The sequence below is a fragment of the Oryctolagus cuniculus genome, chromosome 11 (genome assembly GCF_051225735.1).
Source record: "Oryctolagus cuniculus isolate XC-2025 breed Fujian yellow rabbit chromosome 11, ASM5122573v1, whole genome shotgun sequence".
Taxonomy (NCBI): Eukaryota; Metazoa; Chordata; class Mammalia; order Lagomorpha; family Leporidae; genus Oryctolagus; species Oryctolagus cuniculus.
The window spans coordinates 33431610-33449730 of record NC_142877.1 but is presented as its reverse complement, the minus strand read 5'-3'; the positions used below and the strand labels follow the sequence as shown (position 1 = coordinate 33449730).

Below are 18121 nucleotides of genomic sequence, written 5' to 3'. Positions count from 1 at the left end.
GAAATGTAGCATTTTAACCATTTTTTAAGTGCACAGATCAGTAGTTTGAGGTATATGCACTTGATGTTCATCAGGTTTTGAATAAATATTTTTAAAGAAAGCAATGACTCTAGAGATAATAATGAAAACATAAATCCCAATTTTGTGTCATATTTTTTCAAATTATGTTTCTTCCAGTTTAAATGAACTGGTAAGTTGTAATAGTTTTCATCAGTAGGACGGCAACAGTCACTATTTTTCACTGCTTTTTTTCCTGGTTCTATTGTTTAGGAAGCAAGTCATTGATATAAAATCTACTTCTATAGCTTATTTTTCTGTTTGGCTGGGCTGCCATGGAAACCAGAAGCATGTATTCAAACCTTGGTTACAGGAAGAACATTGCTGCAGTTTTCTTATGGATGTGGATACATATTTATGTGATTATTTTAATTTTCACACCCTTAAACAAAAGATACACTTCTTTTACCATATTCCTATTGTAAAATGTGTTTTTGTAGAAATTTCTAAAAGTTGTTTGAATTATTGTCTGAAATTGTACACAGCTTACTAACAGATAAGATAATTTAGCTCACCACTTGGTAGATAAGAAGGAGTCCCCATACAAGAGGAACAAAGTCATTTTATTTATTTTTTTTTTTTGGACAGGCAGAATGGACAGTGAGAGAGAGAGAGAGACAGAGACAGAGAGAAAGGTCTTCCTTTTGCCGTTGGTTCACCCTCTAATGGCCACCGCGGCCGGCACGCTGTGGCCGGTGCAGCGCACCTATCCAAAGGCAGGAGCCAGGTGCTTCCTCCTGGTCTCCCATGGGGTGCAGGGCCCAAGCACTTGGGCCATCCTCCACTGCACTCCTGGGCCACAGCAGAGAGCTGGCCTGGAAGAGGGGCAACCGGGACAGATTCCGGTGCCCCGACTGGGACTAGAACCCGGTGTGCCGCCGCCAGACACCAACACATGAAAAATACTCAGGATAATAAGAAGTATTTATTGAGCACTTATTGTATGCCCAGCATATAGTTCTATTAGCCTTACTGGAATGTTTTTATTTAATCCTCACGTCAGCTCTATCAAGTCAGCACCTTTAGGGTCCCACTTCTACAGAAACACCAGGAGATTATACAGGTTTCTTAAATCTTGGCAAGCAAGTTCATGACAGTAGAGGGTTACATTTTGGATCTGAAGGACTTGATTAGTTCACACTGTGAAGCAGTGAACTGATTGTTCATATTAGCTTTGGAATGGTGGTTTGTATTTTCTTTATATATTTCCAGAATTAAAAACTAATTCTATGATGGTTAGTTTAATATCCAGGAAAATATAATTTAAAATATATTAGTTTACTGAAGCAGACTCTAAGGAACAGAGTTGACATACAGATATTTTTCTTGACAAGTTAATGAACTATTTCCAGTAAATTCAGAAATTCAACCTTTATTAAAACTATAACTAAAGAGTTGAATCAGCCAGACTACATCACTCATAATAAACTGAATACTTAATATGGTTTTGACACAGAAAGTTGATAAAAGTGATTTTTAAAAATCATAATTTTAAACTTAACTATGGTTCTTGTTTATATTTGGAATATAAGGCATAGAAGAAAGGCAACACACCACAGTTACACAAGTTACACATAGATTTATAAATTTTATTCGTATTACTCTGTAGTTAAATTTATATCTTTTTTCAATCTAAAATAATTAGTTCGTCTTTGTATTATACAAATGCCCATCACTTACAGTAGTTATTCCAAGCAAACACATGGGTTTATTCTCTACATTAAAATGTAACTCCATATGACAAAGCTATAGCAAGACTACAGTACATTCCAGATGTCTCTGAACTGTGTTCAAGTTAATCAAGGGGATTTGATACAAATAAACTATTCACAATTCTCAGAAAGTTTGTGGGTAAAGTGATAATTTTCTGAATATGCAAAAGTTTTCAGAGTTCTCACAGGAAAATACGTTTGGATTATTAATAGATGCTTTGTCTCTCTTTTCAGATACAGCACTGTTTTTTAACAATTAAGGTAACTTTTAGGCTAACTGTAATCTCTAAAGGAGTACCCTCTAAAGGAATTTGTTATTGCAATGGATCATGTCAGCCAGGATACAAGTTCAAATGCATTAATTATCCCTAACAATGTGCACATAGATAATGTTTTAAAAAAATCTCAACAGGATATCCAGTGTTTCTGGTAACATATCTATTTACAGAACACAATTAAATCTGGTTTGAATGACTGTTGGCTATGAAGTCGGCTCTGAGTTATGCAGAAAAACCTACCATTTATGTAACTCTTCTGTGAAATGTTTAATGTACCTCGTTAATGCATCCGAAATCTTTTTACTAATTAGTACACATTTTCTAGAATTACTGTTCTAGAGATTTAAAATTACCTAAAAGATTTAAAATATATTTTTGATGTACCATAGTCAGTTCACAGAAACATTTATTTCCTGCCTCTGAAACTGTCTTTGGTTTTTAGATTTTTTTAAAAGCATTATAATTCTACAAGACCTCAGAGTAAATTACACTTTACTGTGAATAATGATCTTTCAAAACTCTGATCGTGGTTGACTATATTTTTAAAATATCTTGTTTGTTTCCAGAAAACTGTCATTACATTCAATTTGCTAAGGATAAATACATTTTTCCCAATTTAAACATAAGTCATGCTATTTGAATCTCATTTTACTTTCAAAATGTCTAAAATGTCTACAGTTGACATTGTTTTGAAAGTTTGAACCTATAATATGCATAGTGGATTTTTAAGACTCAATTTATGTTTATTGACTGAATTTTCAGGATTCAATTGTTCAGAAAATTGCAATTTACAGAGAATTGGTTGATGAATTTGTTTTTCTATTTAGCTTAATTTTCTATTTTTTTCTGCTTAGCTAAATCTATAATACTAAGTTAAATTTTTTAGTCTTTATATTCCTTAACATGTTACCCAGAAAAGTTAAAATCAGAAGTGATTGCAAAGGAATAGAATTCTCTGCATGTCTTTGCAAACCCATTTCTCATGCTTGCTCTTCATACTTGAATGCAGGGGTCCTTTCTCATTTATTTTTAAGCAGTTATTTCTTCCCAGCCTCAGGGCTACACACACACACACACGCACACACACAGCTTTCTTTTTCTAGGAAAAACTTCCCTAATTCTCTATGGCAGTATCCCATCCTTATTTTTAAAATAAATATACCATTCCCCTCCAATTTAGAAATGCATTTGTTGATTATTTATAGACTTGTTCTCCTAGAAGGAGAACCTATGGTTCTTGAAACTTGGACTTCAATTTGTTCACCACCATATTCTGAATGCCTATAGATACATGGTAAGAGATCAAGAAATATTTGTTGAGTCCATAGCATGATCTTAATTATTCTATCCTTTGTACGCCAAAGGATTAAGAAAAGATTAACAGTGAGCAAGTTCAAGAATTTTATTTTGCTGATAAAGTGAAGGTAAATTGTTTCAGGGGGCCATTCCATAGCTCTGCATAGCTTTTGCAGCATCACTTGCCTACTTTCCCTAAGGAGAAAGTGGTAGTGGGAAGACATGCTTTTTTTCTTGTGACTTTCCAAAGTTGTCAACAAACTTCAGTTTTCTGAAAAGTAGTCACAACAAGAATTGACTGATGAATTTAATCACACATACACTTTTCCATAATTCAAGTTGTAAGTTCATGAGTGACTTTACAACTTTTTTCAGTGTAATTTGAAGATTGTTAGCATGTTTAAAGAGCTAAAGATTCTTTTTATCAAGTCAGTGATTTCTGTAGGTAAGTGCTTACTTGTTGCTTGGATACTAGGACAAAATGATTTGTAATAGAAAGGAGAGTTCTACATATAGCTTCAGAAAAGGTTTCCTGCAGTAGACTGTTCTCTCACAAACAATAGGAACAAATCATTTTAGAGCCAGTTATGTAGAAATGAATTGAAATGAATGTAAATTACTTTATTCTAGGTCAGGCACGTTACAAAAGCCTGTTCTGTTCCTCTTTATCACCATATGAGCAAAGCAGATGGTCTCCAAACTTTTTTAACACTATACCCCTCTCAGTGAAAACCTTTTGAGCACAGTCCTGTAGAGTATGCAAATATACTGTAATCATTTATAAATATTATCATACTAATTTCTATGCAATTCACAAACTGTAAAACTAGAAATTTATAGCATGAGATGAAATATTTAATATATATATTTAAACATGATAACTTCATGCTATCATTAGCTAACACCTCAAGAGACTTCAAAAAGGATTTATTATTAGAGATAGGTTTGAGTCCACATTTCAAATTATCTTCTTGATTTTTCTTGGCTACTTTTTTATATTGCCTGACTAGATGACTGGTTTTTAATCTGCAAATGTGTCATTCTAGACAGAAACATTGAGGGTATGGGAGTGAAAGAAAAGAACAGCAATACTCTCAGACATTACAAATGCTAACAATGAAGTTACGGGTTTAGGTGACGATGCTTAGGTAACCGTGCGGCACTCTATACTTAGTGTGAATTAGTAAAGGCTATTTTACTGTGCTATTATTGTAAGGCAACATGCTCACCCTTGAAGATGGAAGACTACAAGCCTCCAAAGCAGTTTCAACTCGCTTTCGGTCTGCTGAAAACAAGCGATAAATGCTGCAAAGATGAAAATATAGCAATTGAGGGATGCTTAAATGCATATGGATCACAACACTTACCAGATGATACCAACTCAACGTTTTCTAATGAATCAAATCCATTTATTATTATTATTTATTATTACTATTTAAACATTTCTCCAAGCGTCTATATTGGGTTCTGAAAAATCTATACGTTTGGTTTTTAAATTGTAGTGTCTAAGAGAAAACCAAAATATTTTGATGAAAAACCAATTAAAAGTACTGCATTGAACAACCTGTGCTAGCCATCACTAAATCTGCCAATTTGTTGCTACCCATTGCTCTAAAGATGTGCGTTGCATTATTAATAATTCAACTGCTTTATTAACCAAAGTTCACAGGTAGTTCATAAGTCAAAGACATTTGGTTGAATGTGGTCTAGGAGTGTACTTTCTTTGGCCACTTATTTCAAAAAACAGAACTTAAGTACTAGACTATTTAATACATGAATTTGGATTTAGGTTCTATTGAAACATTAGAAAATCTAGTTTCTGGAGCTCACCAATCACAAAGGTGAGTTGCTGCTGTCTCCTTTGGTCAAGTTTCCCTGCTGACTTTTTCTTCCTATTCCTGACTTGCTCTGTTATTGAAGCTCCCTGCATGTCTCCTGCTGGCATCTGAATGTGCAGATTCTTAACACTGTGACAATCTTGGTGGAAAGAAGCACCAAAGGCAACTGATTTACGCTAGAGTAGATCTGAACCTCAGATTGTTTTCTGGGTTCAGCCACAAGGTTCCCTCCACTCCCTCCACCCCCTTACTGCTTCGGTATTTCTTGAAAATGATGCCCTGGGGAATGTGTATGAGGAAACCAGCTGTGCTGATGGGAGACGTGCACCGAGGAAGGACACAGTCACAACACATTTCCATGCTCCCACTTAGGCCACTGGAGAAACAAAACAGAGCTATGGCACGGATTCAACTCTTTGAGAAAAAGAAAATTAATAATGGGAAATGTTCACAAAGCTTACTTTTTAAGAGGTATACGCCCTTCTGGAGTGACTTGCAGCTTCAGTTTAGTATAGCTGTTGGAGAAGCAGAACAATAGGGATTGAATTTATTTTAAGAATTTTTATTCACAAGTGAAATACATAGAAAAGGGTTTGGGTCTATTTGCAGTTTGTTGCATTTTCACAAACTGCTTGAGTGTTCAGAATCAGCACTCGGAAAGAGAAACAGAATATTGTCACTTTAGTCATATCCCAGAGCCCCTCTCATATCCCCTTCCAGGATCTATCCCACACAGAGAACTGCCAACTTGAATTTAAACATAGGCTATTTTTGCCCATTTTTGCACTGGTATAAATGAAATGTGATTTTTGTGTCTGATTCTTTCAATATTATGTTTTTGAGATCCATCTATTTTATTTATCGCTACACATTGTTTACTCTCATTATTGTATGTTATTCCATTATGAATATAGAAACTCTACTACTAGCTCTTCAACTGTTGATGGACACACAGGGAGAAAAATCAAGCAATAGAATTCTCAAACACTCCTGATGGGAGTTTGTACTGGGAATAAAAAAGTCTTCAGAGATTTCTTGGAAATTAAATATTATAAGAAAAATCGGTATGCGATTCAAAATTTTTGTACCAAAATAAGGTTATCTTTTAATTCTACTTTTTTGGTGAACTTTTTAAAGTATCCTCATACTACTTTAGGGAACTGTACACACCATGACCCAGCAATCCCATACATAGGTATGTATGCAATAAAAATGTTTACAATATGTGTTACCCCCCAAAAAAGTCCTAGTATATATGTAGAAGCTATTCTCAGGGAGGCACCAATATGGAATAGATATTTGTTAACAGATTAAAAATTGGTCAACTAAGTATAGCATACTATGTTTTAGGTAAAGATCTTAGTTATCTGTCCTCTTCCAGTAATATTGCCTGGAAAGACACAAGTCCTAGAAATGTTTGCTAAAGAGAAATAAGAGCAAAGAGAGAGTGAAAAGAAAAAAAAAGGAAAGAAAGGAAAGCAGGGAGGAGGTAGAGGCGTGCGGGAAGGCTTCTCTCATGGTGAACCAGAGGAGATAAAAAGCAGTTAAATAAGTAGCTGTGAGCTACTGACTCAAAGTCAAAGGAATTCAAACAAAAGCGAGAAGGAAATGCGGTTGAAGGTTGAGATCTAGAATGATGGGTATGTCTTGCATAAGGAGTGAGGAGAGAAACTATTAAATAAAATATGAAGACCAAATGTTTCTCCTTGTGCTTTGGATGAAGGTTTCCCACATGCCTGAACTGCCACAGCTTCCAAAACGAACATAACCAGCTTTCCCTGCTGCTGATCTGGTCTAACTCATTATTTTCTTTGGTCAAATGATTTTTAGAAAGGCTGTTGAAATTCTGGAGTGATTTGCTAAATTGTTATGCTTTTCCTGCTTTTCCTTTTGCTCTTTCCTCTACATCCTTTCTGTTTCTTCTTTTCCTACTGATTTTTGCAATGATTGTCTACAAGGGCTGGAGGCAGGACATTAGTCTATTGATTTAAGTAGGCAGGGGAGTTATTATAGTATCTATCAATGGTCCATGACTCTAGAGAAATGAATAACATATGCTGTTCATCCTCTTCCTCAGATTAATAATTGATAGGACAGAGGCAGGTGTAGAGGCAGAGGACGCTCGGAAATTAATAATTTCTAGTTCTGGGTGCAGCTGCCAGGATTTGGAAGTGTCTCCTTATTCTGTGTCAAAAACACTGACATTCAGGCAAGCTCAGCCCAGGCATAATATGATGTGCAGGAAGAGGAAAGAATGATCTTTCTTGGATGTCTTCCAGCTCTGAACAGTGGAGGTATCAGCTCTCTAACAAATCCCAAAGGGAAATTTATGTTTGTCAATGTGAGAAGCCAGTGTAGCATAAACAAAAGACGAACCGAAAAGAAAGGAAACTGACTCAAAGTAACACCCTTAGCAATAAAATTAGAGTGACTTACGCTTTTTCCAGAAATGCGTCCCTGGACATGTTCTGGGCCAGCAGGTTTGTTGCCAAACTGAAAACCTCATTTGTCCACTCCTGAAAAATGTAAATTACACTTGTGTTAGCTTAAATATTGCATAGTCATTAGACACATGCTTTTAGTCCAGCTTCTAGTAAGACCAATTAGTTCCATTTGGATGCTGAAGTGTTCCCCCACCCCCCCTGCCTTTTTTTTTTTTTTTTAAAGTAAAAATGACATAATTAAATTTAAATCCCTGAGTGAATACTTTTTTCCTAAGGAAATGTTCTCTACACAGTTTTTCTGCTTTTTAAAATCCCTACAGATAGAAAACAGTTATACTGCCTTTCAATAACTGAGCACATTTTATCATTTTTCTTGAATTATAAACAAAGAGTAATGAGAAAGTTCAAAATGTTATCAGTTTTTTTTTTTTTAAGATTTATTTATTTACTTGAAAGTCAGAGTTACACAGAGAGAGGAGAGGCAGAGAGAATGAGAGAGAGAGAGAGAGAGAGAGGTCTTCCATTCCCCAGATGGCTGCAACAGCTGGAGCTGCGCCGATCCAAAGCCAGGAGCTTCTTCCAGGTCTCCCATGTGGGTGAGGGGCCCAAGGACTTGAGCCATCTTCTTCTGCTTCCCCAGGCCATAGCAGAGAACTGGATCGGGAGTGGAGTAGCTGGGATTTGAACCGGCACCCATATGGGATGCTGGCACTGCAGGTGGCAGCTTTACCCACTATGCCACAGCACCGGCCCCCAGAGGTATTTTGAACAGAACTATAAATACAGGGGTTGGTGCTGTGGCATAGTAGGCTAAGCCTCTTCCTGCAGCATCCATATCCCATATGGGTGCTGGTGCGTGTCCCAGCTGCTCCTCTTCTGATCCAGCTCTCTGCTATGGCCTGGGAAAGTAGCAGAAGATGGACCAAGTGTTTGGGCCCCTGGACCAGCATGGGAGACCAGGAAGAAGCTCCTGACTCCTGGCTTCGGACTAATTCAGCTCCAGCCATTGAGACCATTTGGTAATGAGAGTGAACCAGTGGTTAGAAGACCTTTCTGTCTCTCCCTCCATCTGTAACTCTCTCTCTCAAATATGTAAAATGTTTAAAAAAACCCAAAAACCAAAAACTGCAAATACAATATTCCTACTTTCCTACTCAGGCTAAAGCAACTAGGCAAGGGATTTTGAAAAGTTAGCTATAGTTTTACAAGTGCTCTAGATCAGCTGCAGTCACAACGTCATGCAGTATACCATACCCTTCTTCCCCCAATGCTATCAATCCCTCACTACTCCTCGATTTTCATCACTACCCCACACCACTCAGCATTGATCTCACCTGGCTTCCATGAAAATGAAAATGAGCAAGTCTATTGAAAAAGTGTTGGACTTTTGTTCCAGGTGATGATTTTTGAATGCACAAACACACTGAACCAATTGTTCTTTCTCCAAAAAGAAGATGATATGAAACTAAGTAATCACCTGATGTTGTAATGGACTTGAAGCTCTCCTCAATGAAATAATGTGTAAAGTCTCCTACTATTGTATTGTGTTATCTCACTTTTCTGATCTATTCATAGTTGCTTTACATATTTGGATTCTCCAATATTGGGTACATATGTATGCAAAATTGTAATATCCTCAATGAATTGGACCTGAATAAATGTAAATATAGTGATCTTGTCCCTTTTAAAAGTTTCTGATTAAGTCTGTTTTGTATGACATAAGTATAGCTTTTCCTGTTTTTGGTTTCCATTTGATTAGAATACCTTTTTTTTTAATCCCTTTACTCTCAGTCTATGTCTGTCCTTCAGACTAAAGTGTTGGATCTTGTTTTTCCTTCTTTTTTATCCATTTTAGTCACTCTTTTGAATGACTAGAAAAATCAAATCCATTTACATTTAAACTAATTATTGATAGGTAAGGATTTACTGCTGGCATTTTGTTAGCTTTTTTAATGACCAGTTTGTTAATTCTTTTGTTCCTCTCTTCCAATCTTGCTCTCTTTGTGATTCATCATGAAATAATGTCTTTAGTTATATACTTTGTCACCTAGTTTTGCCATTTCTACTGTTGGTTTGTTGGTCTTTTCTGTGTCCCCTCCCACCCAGCCCCCCAGGAATTAAGGCATTGACCATAAACCATCATGAAATACACAGGAGGCATAGAGTGATAAGAAAAGGAAGAAGGCTTTGTTTTTTTTTTTTGTTTGTTTTGTTTTGTTTTGTTTTGTTTTGTTTTTGACAGGCAGAGTGGACAGAGAGAGAAACAGAGAGAAAGGTCTTCCTTTTGCCGGTGGTTCACCCTCCAATGGCCGCTACGGCCGGCGCACCGCGCTGATCCAATGGCAGGAGCCAGGTACTTATCCTGGTCTCCCATGAGGTGCAGGGCCCAAGTACTTGGGCCATCCTCCACTGCACTCCATGGCCACAGCAGAGAGCTGGCCTTGAAGAGGGGCAACCGGGACAGAATCTGGCGCCCCGACCGGGACTAGAACCCAGTGTGCCGGCGCCGCAAGGCGGAGGATTAACCTAGTGAGCTGCGGTGCTGGCTGGAAGAAGGCTTTGTAAGCAGAAAAGAAAAATAAAAGGATCTGGGATAAGAATGAACAGTGAGTAAACAGGGCAGGAGTTAGAAGGAACAGGGAATAGTCTAATAGGAACTGAAAAAAAGGATAGAGAGGATAGAGTTGCAACAAAAAACAGGTAGTGGTCAAGGTATAGAGAGCATTTAATGCTTATCCAGAAGTCTGAGATAAGTTAGCAAAAAAAAAAACAAAAAAAAAAACAAAAAAAAAAACCCACAATGTTGAAGGACTTTTCTTAGGATGGCAAGTGAGGAGAACGGGCTGGGAGGCAGAGCGAGGTTATTTAGCAACCATATCGAAGAGGAATGTGAGCTTGAGAATACCAATTCAATTAGGAAGCTGTAGCAGTTCAGGTGAGAAACACAGAGGTGTTCAACTCTACTGACTACTCGCAGAAGACTCAGAAAATATAGCACAGCATAGCAAGCAGGAAGGAAGCAACATTAGTGGTCAGCAAACTTGAGGTACACACGGAAATGCATTAGGACCACTTTTTAACAGCCTGAAAAAGTTTTTCTCAAATTATATAACAGTAAAATATGAATAACTACTGAAACTAGTTTTGGAAATATGTTTCTGGCACAATATAAAAGTCAAATGTAAAGCATTTCCTCGTTGATGGCAATTTTGTGTACTGGTTAAAGTATTTATAATTGAAGGCAACAAGCAGTCTGTGTGTTTACTGAGCACCAGCTCTTTGATGTTAATCTACGGTGATTCAACTTGGTCTAACCTTTTAGGTTGACAGTTAAGGCCTGAATTATATTCAGTTTAATAGAAACATAATATGGGTTACATATCTAACTTAAATTTTCTAGTAGCCACATTAAAAATGGTATGCTATAGATGAAATTAATTTTAAACATTTTATTTAACCTATTTCAAAAAATATTAATCATGTAATCCAAAGGTATTATGAAATATTTCACATTCTTTTAACATGCCAAGTCTCTGAAATCATGTGTGGATTTTAGACTATATAGACTGCCTCAATTTGCACTAGCAACATTACAAGTGCTCAACTGCCACATGTGGCTGTGGCTGCTACATTAGTCAGTGCAGGTATTCTAGAAACTTAGCTATTTCCACGAGTCCTTGTTAAAACCAGCAAAGGATAGCATCACCACCACCTTCACTGCATAGCCACTGTTAGTTCAGCCAGAATGGAAAGCATAGGGGTGAGCACGTGTTACAGCAGTTAGACTGCTGCTTCAGATATCCCACATCCGACATTAGAGTGCCTGGATTCAGTTCCATCTCTGTTTCTGATTCCAGATTCCTGCTTAGGAGCACCCTAGGAGGCAACAGGTGATGGTTCAAATTGTTGAGTCTCTGCCACTCACATGAGAAACCTGGATTGAGTTCCAGGACCGTGGCTTCAGCCTGGCACAGCCATCATTGTAGATATTTTAGGAGTGAACCAGTGGATGGAGTATCTCTGTCAGCCTATCTGTCTCTCTGCTCTGTGTTTCTCTCTCTTTAAAACACATAACAACTAAATTTAAAAAAGGAAAGCATAATTTATTTTCATCAAATTCTCAGAATGTGAGCATTTGAATTCCCAAATATAGAATTTCTACTCCCCAATGGATACTTGTAGCCTTTTGTGATCCTAAGATCCTGTGATCCTAAGATCTGATCCAGGTTGATTCGCAGATTCAAGGATTGTTATAGTGACCAAAGGAATTTTAGAACAATCCAAACTCATGCTGATTTCAGGTTATAAACCAGAGCAATTCAAAAAGCCTATGAGAAAATAAAATTAGAAGATAACATTTTTTGGTAGGAAAAACATTATGAAATTCTGAATATTCTTTGCCATGAACATTTTGAAGAAACCTCATATGCATGGCTTTCAAAATATTTTGTACTTAAATAAACTTCTGTTTTAATTTTCCTACAAACATTTAAAAGTACCCTCAAACATCACATTGAGCTAAAACACCATAAGTCTTACTTTGAGTTCCCTAGAAGTAGAGCCCGAGAGAAGGATTTATGAGGAATTGGTTTATTACAAAATGCTCCCTGACAACATTAAAAAGTAGTGAACATGGATGAGAAGGGGGTAGGAAAAGGAGTGGGATATGGCAAGAACAGTTTCATGAATAATAACTGTGACTTAATCCTTTCTGGGTAGCCATGCCTCAAAGTTGGGTTTTTTGGACCAAGGATATAGAAAATGGAATAAGGAGATCACCAACATACTTGTCTTAGCTAAGGGCTGCTGGAGGGTATGGAATTACCTTGGTACTTCCTGCTTGCCCTGCGGACAGCAAAATGGGGTCCAATATCCAGAAAGAGAAGCCAACAAAGAGACATGAATGTTGGCTGCTGGGGGTGAAGGCCCATGAATGGATTGTGCATGCAAATGTCAAAGGGATGGGACTGATGTTGTGGCACAGAAGGTTAAGTCGCCGCCTACAGTATCCACATCCCATATGGGTGTCAGTGTGAGTCCCGGCTGCTCCACTTACAATCCAGCTCCCTGCCGATGGCCTGGGAAAGCAGCTGAGGATGGCCCAAGTGGTTGGACCCCTGCACCCACGTGGGAGACCTGGAGGAAGCTCTTGGCTTTGGCCTGGTGCAGCTGTTGGGGCCATTTTGGGAGTAAACCAGCAGATGAAAGATCTCTTTCTTGGTCTTTCCCTCTCTAACTCTGACTTACACATAAATAAAATAAATCTTTAAAAAAATGGCAAGGGATGAGAAGGGATAAGAGCAGAGTATTGTGAGAGTTTGCTACAGCAAGATTGTGCTGTAGTAAAATTTCAGAATCTCTGGGTACTGGAAGTATCTACCTGGTACAAATAGGCATATGTAATCAAAGTCTTGGGAAAACTTATTCACATTCATTGTAAAGTAGCTCTTCTCAAAATTTTCATGTGCATTTGAATCGCTAGGGGTCTTGTTGAAAAGCAGATGCTGATTCATTGTGTCTGGGGAGGGGACACAGGCTCTATACTTCGGAGCTCCCAGGTGAGGTCTGTGGTGGACCATCCCCTGATTAGCAGCATTCTAGAATGACTTATGGAACTGTTTGAAAGCTTGTTATAAATGGAGGATTTCAGGCTCCACACAAAATCTCTGGACTCAAAATTTGCATTCTTTCAAAAACCCCTATATAGTTTATGCATATTAATGTCTGAACATACTGTGAGGCCAGAGATATCATTCTGAGTAGAAAAGTGTTCTAGAACTCAGCTTAGGAAGCATTATTCCAGTCTGTTTAACCCCTTCCCAAGAAAACAAAGAAATGAATTTGATTATTACTTTTTGCATAATCACAAAGACCTTACAGTTGTATTAAGATAAATAAGCCTAGAGATATGGCTTAGAGTAGCTTAAAGCAGCTGCAACTCATCATGGGATTATGAAACACGCTTTGTGGCAAGGTACTAGATCTCATCCTGGCAGCATTTTCTTAAATCCAGTATTAGACTTTGGTTAATATGACAGCTTCTTAAACAATCTGGAGGATTTGCTTTTCTACTTTTAGAGACGAAGTTTCAATGATTGCCACTAGATTTTGTTCAGTCCCTGAAGCTTTGTCATGAAGATTTCTGGCCTTATGATTAATCTCTTCATATGACCCTAACTAAATAAAATGGTTTTAAAACTCAGCCTCCTTGAGTTTCAGCTGGAGTTAAATGTGCAAGTGTGCATGGATCTGTCACATCTGTGAGATTCATTCTATAACTCAACAGGTTCTGGTGCAGTTACTGGGAGGCAGTGTTGACACTATCAGAGATACCAAGTTTTCTTTGGTGTCACAAAGTTAGTTTACTTTATTGTTAATTATGTAAGTTCTGTTCTTGGCACAGGTTTTGATATTTTTAATATTCCTAACAATTGTTCCACAGTTACCAGTTACTCTATAGCTATTGTGTGATTGTTTACTACATTCTGAGCAGGGTTTTCTGCAACCAATAACTAAGTCTCACAACATTTATCTAGGAGGTAGTAATCATCATCTTCATTTTCTAGAATATTCAAAGTTTCAAAGCACTCAATAAAGCTTAAGTCCTCAGAAGTAATGAAAGTCAGTTTGACTGGGCTCCCAACTCTGTATTTTTAGATACTGTGCTTTTTGTCATCTCGTTCTAGAGAATTTGGGGTTAGCTAATCAAGATACACAGATAACTAAATCCGCTTAACTGCATTATGTATCTAACACTGATGTAGTACTTACTCTGGTCCAGATACTGTGGTAAACATTTTTGCAAATAATTAATTCATTTAATATTATAGTCACCCTATGAGATATATTTGATGCTTTATATTCACCTCTGAAATTTATTACCAAACACCTATTAATGTTGATGATGGTGACTTTCTGATTTCCTCTACTCCTCAGTGTGTAGTGGGTTTGGATATGAGTAAAGAGGAATACTGGGTGGTTCATTCAGAGTTGCCTCAACTGGCTTGAACATGTTTCTTTCACCTACTAGCATGCATCAGAATTCATACTGCTGAGAATTTCTCTTAATGACCAGCAAAGAATCTTTTCATGGTGAAAGATGGTAGATGAGCTGTTAAAATCTTTTGTTAAAATCAGAAAGGATTCTCTGAGTAGTCACTGCATTTATGATACTACAGAGAACATCTAGAAAATTGGAGTTTTTTTCTGGTACATTTTCTCTGTATTAGGTAGCAGTGAAGATCTTGTATTTAATAGTCAAAATGCTCTTATGTTTATTTCATGCTCAAGGAAAAGCTGTTGTCAACCATACATAATTGCCAAGAGAACAATAACACACCCAAAACAGGAGGCATCTTGGGACCCAATCATCACTATTGGTAAAGTAACATCATATTACCCAAATTATGTAAATAAATGATTACTTTCAGCCCATGTGATTCAAATATCTTCAGGCTACAGTTGACACAAGCACAATTCAAACTAACTTAAGAAACAGAATATATCAAGGAAGCTGGGTAATTTCCTGTAATTTAAGGAAAAGTTGGGCAAAATAATGTATGTTTAATATAAGATCATCAAGGATCAGAAGCCTGAAAGCAAGTAGGACTTTCTTCATTATGTTAGCATGGCCCTAGAGAGCCTGGTGCCACTATTCATTTCCCTAATCAATAGTTCTTCCCCATGGCCGACAACTGCACCAAGTACTGTCATATGGTGCCTCCCACCTTCAAAGTCTGATTGATTTCCTCACTACCAGCAAGAATACTGGGAAAGGTCTGATCTACCTGTAGATCAATCAATTCAGGCAAGAACTTAACAATATCCATGGAACCAAATTGTTGGAATTGGGGTAGGAGCAGGAAATAGAAAGATGGAAGAATATAGGAAATATCACATAGGCCTAGTACTCAGGAATACTGTGAAACAGATAGAAGAAAAAGATGTGTGCATTCTCCAACTTGCATGGGACCTCTTACTTTAGTATTTTTTTAATAAAATAGGCAGTAATTTCATACTCATTGAGTGCATGAATGAGTGTGTAATGAAAGACTTACTTCCACATTTTATAAATTGTGCCTTTTGAAATTTCTTTGTCTCCTCCATTTTTATGGGTTACAATCACTATACTTGGTTATTGAATTTCTGATGCTGGCTTTATAAATTTCCTATTGTAATGTGCACATGTGGAAGGAATAGGTTATAACAACAAGGAGAACTGAGTGAAATACAGGGTTGAAGGAGTGTTCTAATCTATAAAGTCCAGAAGCTTTAGGGTCAAGACTTAGGGCATCTATGTCGGCTACACGTAAATGCTGCATTCTGAAATATTGCTGCTCAACTGGATTTCCCCATACAAGTGCAGAAGCAATGCACTAATCGGTACCCTGATTGTCTAAGGAAGTATCCCTATACCTGAAAGTAAAACATAGAGGATGCAGATGTGCAAAGACCCACATTCTGGGCTACTTTTGAGAGGATCTAGGACTACTATATCCCTAGTCCTTCTGACGTTCCTCTGTCAATAATGAAAAGTTTAACGTGGTGAAATCCAATCAAAATTTTTATTCAAAAAAGGAAAAATAAAGCAACTTCCATGCAAAGAGTAGAAGAAAGGAGAAAGATGTTTGCTCCAGCTGAAGTTGTTGTGATGAGAGGTTTGCAACTATATCATTGTGAGTCTCAAGTGTATTTTTACACTTCCTTGCCCTCCCACTAATTTCCTGAGTCATTGCTCATTTGTACAACTAAGAAAAAATATTAATTGAGTGCTTATATATGGAACCCCTTGAAGCTTCCTTTCCTAGGCTTTTATGTCAGTCCATCACAGTTTTGGAACGGTGCTTCCAACAGTCTCTGTCACTTCTATGAAGGCACTTGTCACTACATCCTCTAAACCCTGCATCTCAGTATTAATTATTACTTTGGTTGTATCTGCCTGAGAGCTGTGTATTTGAGGAAATAAATGTATGCAAGCAGGATCCATAATTAGAATTGATATCATTGTTTACTTTTCTAGCAGTAAATCTCTTTGAGGAGATGAAATAGAGAAAATGATTTTAAAAGAGATAAAAACACAGCCAGTTTCCCTCATAAGATGTGAAGCAGAAGAAAAGGAGCACAGTTTCTTGAGAGTTAAGTGGCACTTCTTATCTGCCAACTGAAATCTGTTTGGCTAAACTAAAAATGCATTCCCTGAAAACTGATTAGCAAACTGCACGCAGGTAGATCCTTAGTACCTTATAACTTAATGACAGAAATCTACTAAAATATAATTTTCTCATTTGGAAATTAATTTGATTTAAATAACCTTGATTATATCTCCCAACTTTAAGTCTTATGGCAAGCTACATTCTTCACCTTCAAATGAAGGAGTGTTAGGCCCTTCGTAAGTAACTCTTGGTCCTATAGATGAGAGATAGTCTTTGCTTTTGAACTTGATCATTTTACCTTAGGGGCCGTGGAAGAATCTTAAAAAAAAATTTTGTCTTCTAATTCAGAATTAAAATATGAGCATGAAGGGTGGGCACAGTAGGTAAGCTGATGGCATCCCATATCAGAGTGACTGAGTTCAAGTCCCAGCTACCTCTCCAATCCAGGTTACTGCTATTGCATACCAGGGGAGGCATCAGATTTGGCTCAAGTACCTGGGCCCCAGCTATCCATGTGGAAGAACTGGATTGAGTTCCTGGCTCCTGGTTTTGGCTTAGCCCAGCCCTAGCTGTTTGGCCATTTGAGGAGTAAAACAAAGGATGGAGGGTTTCTCTTTCTCTCCCTGCCTTTCAACTTAATTAACTAATTAATCAAAAATAAGAATATAATTCCTGTCCTGTTGATACTTTTTGAAGCTTATTTAAAAATACACTCCATTAGATTTCAAAACCCTACCCTGTCTCCTTCTAGCTATGCATCCTGCTGCTAAGAGGTATTTCTTGCCTAACAACCCCAACATTTTCCAAGCCAACAACATGTTCACTGAAAATTCACATCTTCCCACTTCCTCAGCAGCCAGGGTGGCCATACGGCACATGGCCAACCACATCTAAGTAGAAGTCTGTTGTGAGCTTCTGGGAAAATGTGGCTTCCTGACAAAGGTGTCCCTTTCTCTTTGCTGTTAGGTACACAAAGGGAATTTCTGGAGCTTCAGAGGTATTTTGATCCAAGAGAAAACAGCCATGAGAATCCTAGGGCCTGTGCCTTGTTACTTCTGAGCTACTAAATCAATGTCAGAAACTACCTACCTTCAGCTTCCTTGCTACATAACAAAAATCATAACAGTAAAAATGGAACAAAATCCAAAGAAAAATTCCCCAATTTTTCTTATCTAGCTTCATTTGGTTTTATCTTATGAAGATTAAATGTAAACCAACCCCCATTGATAGAATAATCCTGGAAAATGTTTCCAAACTGATATTCATCTATCTTATACAGTTAAAGTAAAAATGGGAGTTCATAGGACTGTAGGGAGAATTGATATAATTCATGCTACATGTTTA

The 18121-nt window shown here is 37.4% G+C and overlaps 1 protein-coding gene across 6 annotated transcripts in view; it reads right to left on the bottom strand.

Moving 5' to 3' along the window:
* The window catches only part of PLCB1 (phospholipase C beta 1), a 792589-nt gene that overhangs the window by 265200 nt on the left and 509268 nt on the right, over positions 1 to 18121 (bottom strand). For all 6 annotated transcript variants that reach the window (XR_016215911.1, XM_051846235.3, XM_008256382.5 and 3 more), the window contains 3 exons: positions 7618 to 7697; positions 5643 to 5696; positions 4573 to 4648 (listed from right to left, as the gene is read on the bottom strand). Coding sequence is in view for 5 of the 6 variants with exons in the window: in XM_051846235.3 (XP_051702195.1) it covers positions 4573 to 4648; positions 5643 to 5696; positions 7618 to 7697 (210 nt within the window). In the remaining variant the exon portion in view is untranslated. The remainder of the gene's footprint in view (positions 1 to 4572; positions 4649 to 5642; positions 5697 to 7617; positions 7698 to 18121) is intronic.